Source organism: Conger conger, chromosome 9, assembly GCF_963514075.1.
Source record: "Conger conger chromosome 9, fConCon1.1, whole genome shotgun sequence".
In the NCBI taxonomy this organism is placed as follows: domain Eukaryota; kingdom Metazoa; phylum Chordata; class Actinopteri; order Anguilliformes; family Congridae; genus Conger; species Conger conger.
In genome coordinates, this window is record NC_083768.1 from 5,155,969 (window position 1) to 5,163,468 (window position 7,500).

A 7,500-nucleotide genomic window follows, 5' to 3' on the forward strand; every position below is an offset into this window, starting at 1 on the left:
GGGTGAGGTATAACTGGCCTCAGCGTCTCCCAAGGAGGGAGGGAGGGGTGCAGTGGGGGACATCACTGTGGCCCCCGTCACTGTGGCCCCTGTCACACGCTCACTGTGGCCCCCGTCACTGTGGCCCCTGTCACACACTCACTGTGGCCCCTGTCACTGTGGCCCCTGTCACACGCTCAGTGTGGCCCCTGTCACACGCTCACTGTGGCCCCCGTCACTGTGGCCCCTGTCACACGCTCACTGTGGCCCCCATCACTGTGGCCCCTGTCACACACTCACTGTGGCCCCCATCACTGTGGCCCCTGTCACACACTCACTGTGGCCCCCGTCACTGTGGCCCCTGTCACACGCTCACTGTGGCCCCTGTCACACGCTCCCTGCGGCTCCTGTGCTTTAGCCATGCAGCTGTGCGCTCTGCTGATGCAATGGCTGCCCTGAATAACACTGAAGGATAACACTGACTGCGGCACTCCATGGTGCCTGTGTCAGAATGAGTGAGATGTGATGTCACTGCTGTGGGGGGCTGGGGCTAGTGGGCGGGGCCTTTATGGTTGCTTGGGTTGGGGGCGGGGTCGCTGTGGTTGCTAAGGCTTGGAGGCAGGGCCTTTGTGGTTGCTGGGGCTTGGGGGCGGGGCTAGGGGCAGCTCCACTGATCATCAGTGAATGTAAATGTGAACCAGGTTGGCTCAGTGTCAGAATGCATTAGCTATTGACAGATGTGGTTTTATTGGGGTAAAACAGTGTAGCACTGCTGGACCGACAACGGTTGGTAACCAGAAATTAACCGGTCACTTAAGGCACCTTCTGCAATCACGTCCGCCAAACACCAGGCCTGACCAGGTTCACGTTTACACACAGGAACATGTTCAGCATTAGCCTAAACTCTGACAGAGTGCGTGTTGTCCCCGTTGGACTCTGTCAGCGTTGAGTCGACACTGAACACCGTCCGGGAGTCTCTGCTTACGCTTCTGCTCTGCTTAACGGGTTGCGCCGTCTTGTCTAATTGCAGTGTGCCTTTAAGACCGTAAAGAAGGGCTCGGATTCGGAGTCCGACGACCTGGACAGCATTCCCGAGACGCTGGCGAACACTGGAGATCCCGACGCCAAAGTTTGGGACTGTCCCCTGCGCTAGACGTGCTTCGTGTTTGCTTGCGAATGCCAAACGTTTCTGCTTGATCTTATTTGATTTCCGTTCCCCTTTTTCTCTGTCCTGTCCTGTCCCTCTGGCCTGAAGCACCCTACCTCACCCTTTTCATTCACTTTGGTTTTATTTTATTGATGAAAACGACTTTTTTGGAATGGAATGACTTCCCTGCTGCAAAATACAGCTATGCCTGCTTGACCGGCTCGAAAACTGAGCTGGTCATGAAGCTGGTCTCGCTGGGTAAGAGCTGGTCATAAAGCTGGTCTCGCTGGGTAAGAGCTGGTCATGAAGCTGGTCTCGCTGGGTAAGAGCTGGTCAACCAGCTACCAGCTGTTTCAAAAAACCTAGCTTGAGCTGGTTTGAACTAGTCAACCGGAAAAACCATGTTGACCTATGAGCTGGTCTGAACTGGTCAACCTGCTACCAGCTGTTTCAAAACCTAGCTTGAGCTGTGTTTTTCAGCAGGCTTCCGTGCTTGCTGTCGGAGAGAGAGTGAGAGATGAGAGAGAGAGAGAATATGTTCTGATCTGCAGAAACTGGCATTTGTTTCAGATCAGCAAGAAGGATGCAGGCATTTATGAGGTTCAGCTGAAGGACCACAGAGGCAAAGACAAGAGCACACTGGACCTGACAGGGGCAGGTGAGCCTGTTTGTGTCACAGACACCCTGTGCTGGTCTGTATACGTTGCGATATGTGTGTGTGTGTGTGTATATGCGTGTGTGTGTGTGTGTGTGTGTGAGTGTGTGTGCTTGTGTGTCCTCTCAGTAGAGTTCATACCCAGGGGCCTGGCACCTGTTGATGTTTCTCTGATACGTGATTTCTCTGTGTGTTTGTGTGTATATGTACATGTGTGTGTTTGTGTGTGTGTGTGTGTGTGTTTGTGTGTATATGTACGTGTGTGTGTTTGTGTGTGTGTGTGTGTGTGTGTGTTTGTGTGTATATGTACGTGTGTGTGTTTGTGTGTTTGTGTGTCTGTGTGTGTACAGTTCGTACTCAGGGCACCTGTGGATGTTTCTCTGACATGCACACTCTGGCCTTTTTGTTTTTTGTTTTTGTTTTGTGTCCTGAGCCCTGTCTCTGTGACGCAGCGGTCCTGCCCTGCTGCAGTGGGGTTGCTGTCGGGGGCTCTTGGCATGGCCCCCCACCCTGTCTGCAGTGGCAGACCAGTCCTCAGGAGTTACATATTAATGAAAAAAAACGCACTGCGTGTGCTCTGTGGTACGTCAAGGTCCGACTGTCGATTACCATCTGATGTTTTTTTTTTTTTTTTCAGGATTCCAGGGACTGATGAATGAAGTATTCAGAGTTATCGGTAAGTCTGCGCTTCTGAACACTTCTGTTTTCTACAAATGTTTTCCCAAAGGGAAGAAAAAAACATGAATAACTGGACAACATACGTAAGACAGATTTAAGAATGGAGGTTCTCATTTCTTTGATAATAACGGGTGGTGGTTGGTGAGAGAAGTTGGGCACGTCGTAAGTCACTATGCTCTGAGATTGTGCACGGAAAGTGCTGGAACATGGAACCTGCCGTTGTGCTACGGTTGTGTGGTGTGACGTTGCAGGTCTGCCTGTGTCCCGAGTGCTGCTCTGGCTGCACTTGTTAATGTCACGTTGTTTGACATTGTTTGACCTTGTATGACCTAGTATGACCTTGATTGACCTTGTTTGACCTTGTATGACTGTGGGTAACCTTCCTTGACCTTGTCTGACATTGTATGAACGTGTGTAACCTTCTTTGACCTTGTGTGACCTCGATTGACCTTGAATGACGTCGTGTGACCTTATTTGAACTTGTATGACCGTGTGTAACCTTGTTTGACCTTGTTTGACCTCGTATGATTGTGTGTAACCTTCTTTGACCTTGTACGACCTTGTTTGACCTTGATTGACGTTGTGTGACCTTATTTGACCTTATTTGACCTTGTTTGACCTTGTTTGACCTTGTATGACCTTGTGTGACTGCGTGTGCTCCCATAGCGAACTCCGCCACAGAGCTGTCTGTGACGAGCACAGAGGAGGGGATCATTCTGCACACCACCGTGGTGTACTACATCGAGGAGCTGCGCGTGGGCTGGCTCTACAAGTACGTGTGTGTGAGTGTGTGTGTGTGTGTGAGTGCGTGTGTCTGTGTGTGTGTGCCTGTCTGTGTATGTGTGTGTGCGTGTGTGTATGTGTGTGTGTATGTGTGTGTTTATGTGTCCATGTGTGTGCATTCTCACATTGTGTATGTGTGTGTTCTCACAGTGTGGGTGTGTGTGTGTATGTGTGTGTTCTCAGAGTGTGGGTGTATGTGCGTGTATGTGTGTGTTCTCACAGTGTGGGTGTGTATGTGTGTATGTGTGTGTTCTCACAGTGTGTGTGTGTGTGTGTGTGTGTGTGTGTGTGTGTTCTCACAGTGTATGTGTGTGTATGCATGTGTTCTCACAGTGTGGGGGTGTGTGTGTGTGTGTATGTGTGTGTTCTCAGAGTGTGTGTGTATGTGTGTGTTCTCACAGTTTGTGTGTGTGTATGTGTGTGTATGTGTGTGTTCTCACAATGTGGGTGTGTGTGTTTTCAGCATGTTTGTGCTCACACGTTTTCCCCTGCGCCGCTCCTCAGAGATGCGAAGATCACGCAGTCCAAGCACCTGGTGGCGGGCGTCTCCGGCGAGGAGCTGTGGCTGAAGATTAATGAGCCCACCGAGAAAGACCGCGGAAAATATGCCATCGACATCTTCGACGGCAAGGCCGGGATCCGCAGGGTTTACGAGCTGATGGGACAAGGTGTGTGTGCGCCTCTGTGTGTGTGTGTGTGTGCCTCTGTGTGTATGTGTGTATGCCTCTGTGTGTGTGTGTGTGCCTCTGTGTGTGTGTGTGTATGCTTCTGTGTGTGTGTGTGTGTGTGTGAGTGTGTGTGCGCCTCTGTGTGTGTGTGTGTGTGTGTGCGCCTCTGTGTGTGTTTGAGTGTGTGCATGTCTGTGAACTCGTATCATCAGTGGAACTTGGCAGTAGCTCTTCTAGGTCTTTTTGCAGTGTATTTGTTATTCTCGTAATAAAAGCTCTGAAATCTTTTCCATCTGTTTTTCCACAGCGTGGGAGGAGGCTTACGCTGAGTTCCAGAGGCTGAAGTGAGTTACGCACAATACTCACAAATATACACACAGAATACTCACAAATATACACACAGAATACTCACAAATATACACACAGATTACTCACAAATATACACACACAGAATATTCACAAATATATACGCACAGAATACTCACACATATATACACACAGAATACTCACAAATATATACGTACAGAATACTCACAAATACACACACACAGAATGTGTGTAAACTGTGTGTAAATGCTCTTCAGACTCTCATCATTGCTCTCTCTTCTCCAGGGCTGCAGCCATAGCGGAGAGGAGTAAGTGCCGCTCTTCTCTCTACACATCCTCTACACCCAGGCTCCATAGTCCTGTATTAGCCTCTACATCCAGGCTCCATAGTCCTGTATTAGCCTCTACACCCAGGCCTCCCCATAGTCCTGCATTAGCCTCTACACCCAGGCCTCCCATAGTCCTGTATTAGCCTCTACACCCAGCCTCCCCATAGTCCTGTATTAGCCTCTACACCCAGCCTCCCCATAGTCCTGTATTAGCCTCTACATCCTGGGCTGTGTATAGGTTTGAGTTGAGTTGAGTTGAGTTGGGATTGGCTGAATAGAGTTTGAATGAGTGGGGATGGTTGGGTTGAGTTGGGATGAGTTGGGTTGAGTTAGTTGGGTTAGTTGGGTTGAATTAAAGAGACCAGTGTCCCCGGGGGAAGTGTTTGTGCTCACAGCATGTGGTTTCCTGATTCTCTTCTTTGTGGTTTTCAGACCGTGCTCGCGTTGTGGGAGGCCTGCCTGATGTGGTCACCATCCAGGAGGGCAAGGTATGAAGGGGGAGAACTCTTAGCCTCCACAGAATCAGTTGACACCGTTTGCCCCATTTTACCGACAGTAACCTCTCTAGCATCAGCTAACACTGTTAGCCTCATTCTACCTACAGTAGCCTCTGTAGCATCAGCTAACACTGTTAGCCTCATTCTACCTACAGTAGCCTCTGTAGCATCAGCTAACACTGTTAGCCTCATTCTACCCACAGATCCTTCTTCATGTAGCGATCCCCAGCGTTAGCACAGCAAAGCCTTCTCTCATGCAATGGCTAACACTGGGTTATTGTCTATGCAACCAATTAACGCTGCCTTAATTGAATTGAATTAGTCATTCAGCCACACGTATGTAACTGCATTACAGCACAGAATGTAAGCAACAGCTGTTAATGTGACAACAGCAGAAATGACACATTTCACTCCATAGAAATGCAAACAGGTGTAAAATCTGTCATGACAGGGGAGTGTGTGGCCCTGGCCTCAGAGCTGGAGCTGGTCCCGGGCGCTGCACTGTGGCTGCCCACTGCTCCTCAGTGACTGGGATGGGTGACAGGCAGAGGATGTGTGTGTGAGATCATAATGTGCTCACCTGTGCTCACCTGTGCTCACCTGTGCCCCCCCGCAGTCTCTGAACCTGACGGGGAACGTGTGGGGCGAGCCCACGCCCCAGGTGAGGTGGCTGAAGAACGAGAAGGACATCACGTCCGACGGCCGCTACACGCTCAAGTTCGAGGCGGGAAAGTTTGCCAGCATCACCATCGCCGCGGTGACCCCGCCCGACTCCGGCAAGTACTGCCTGGAGGTCACCAACAAGTACGGCACGGAGAGGGGCAACTTCACCGTCAGCGTGTACATCCCAGAGGGAGAGGAGGAGGGGGAAGAGGGGGATGAGAAGGACAAGAAAGAGAAAGAGAAAGGCAAAAAAGACAAGAAGTAGAAAGGAAGGCTCATGGGAAAAAAAGCTTCCACTTTTAAAATGGAAAAAAAAAAAGGGGCAGGGGGGTGGGGGGGAGTATAGTTATGTAATGGAAAGAGATTAATAAATTGTTGCCAGGGCGATTTAGAAGTGCCTTTACCTGCAGTGCAATCCGGTGCCCAGACCTGGGTCAAATACGCAATTGTTTTGGATTCAAATACTTTTCTACGCTTTACTAAGCTTGTCTTTTTTATTGGAGCCTATGAAACCTCACTGTCAGGTCCTCGTGATTGGCTCAGTTGCTCCAGGCAAGATCAATCGGGCTCAGAAATGTATTTGAATCCAAAACAATTACAACGTATTTGACCCTGGTCTGAGTGAGTGGGGTTCCTTGTGTTGTGTGGAACTTTCTCACTCCGGTCCTTCTGGAGAAGATGAACCCTTTGAGGAGAGCAGGTTTTTTTTGTTTGGAATTTGTTTTGTTTTCAAAAATTCTAAGTCGGTGTTCCAGAACTCTTGCTTTCAGTCACCAGTAGTGACTGTGACATCAGCGTGAGAATGTTCAGCTGAGAGCATTCCGATCGCGTATGCGTGATGTCACGGCACGGGTCCTGCACTGGGCGAAAAGGCGCTAAACGTTCGTCCTGATTTAAAGCGTATCCGGGGAGACTCGGTGGTGCTGGGACATGTACGCATCGCTGTTTTTCTGTGGCCAGTTCTGCGTCTGTCGCTGGTGCGCGTTTGTAGGGGAGCCCCAGATGTCCAGTTATGAGCGTCAGTGTACCAGAGAGGTGCAGTTCATGCCTAAAAATGTCTCCGCCATCAGGCTGAGAGAGGGGTCAATGACGCTATACTGGACCGCTCTGTGACTAACTCACTGATAGAATGAATGTTATTGTTCAGATTTGTGGAATTCAGTCGTGTATTTTCTGTGTACTGCAACTCCAATGTGATGCTAAATGTGGTGCTTAGCGTAACGTGTTACGGTCAAGCCGGGTTCTCGGCAGACCTGGCTCAAATACGTCATTGTTTTTGATTCAAGTCCGTTTCTACGCTTTACTGAGCTTGTTTGGTGTATCGGGAACCTATGTATCGGTCCGTCTGGTCCTCTTGGTTGGCTGAATTGCACCAGCCACCATCGATCGAGCGCAGAAAACTGTTTGAATCCAGAACAACCGCGTGTTTGACCCGGGTCTGGTTCTGGGTGAAACCTCCGAGTCACCTCCGGTTTCTCCTCAGCCAGGCGAGAGAGGAAGGTCCGTTTCGTGCCCTTTTCACCACCGCGGGAAACGTGGCGCTAACGGCGCTAACAGCGCTAACATCACTTCCTGTACGGCCTGACCACGCCCTGTCTGTGATGACCTGTCGCTTGCCTAATAAACGATGCACGCATTCCCTCATCTCCTCGTGCTCTCTCTGTCTCTGTGTCCTCTGTGTTTCCAGAGCCAATGCCCAAACTGTAGCGCGTGGGCCTAGTACAGCCTGTAGCACACTGGCTAAGGTACATGGTTCGATCCCCGGTGTAGCCAC

General features: G+C 50.2%; 1 protein-coding gene across 1 annotated transcript in view; it reads left to right on the forward strand.

Moving 5' to 3' along the window:
* The window catches only part of LOC133136725 (myomesin-1-like), a 39,929-nt gene extending 32,549 nt beyond the window's left edge, over window positions 1–7,380 (forward strand). The window contains 8 exon segments of the mRNA XM_061254391.1: window positions 1,697–1,784; window positions 2,419–2,457; window positions 3,126–3,231; window positions 3,747–3,910; window positions 4,218–4,254; window positions 4,523–4,545; window positions 4,999–5,054; window positions 5,680–7,380. Coding sequence (XP_061110375.1) covers window positions 1,697–1,784; window positions 2,419–2,457; window positions 3,126–3,231; window positions 3,747–3,910; window positions 4,218–4,254; window positions 4,523–4,545; window positions 4,999–5,054; window positions 5,680–5,991 — 825 coding nt within the window. The 3' untranslated portion in view covers window positions 5,992–7,380.
* The last annotated feature ends 120 nt before the right edge of the window (window positions 7,381–7,500 follow it).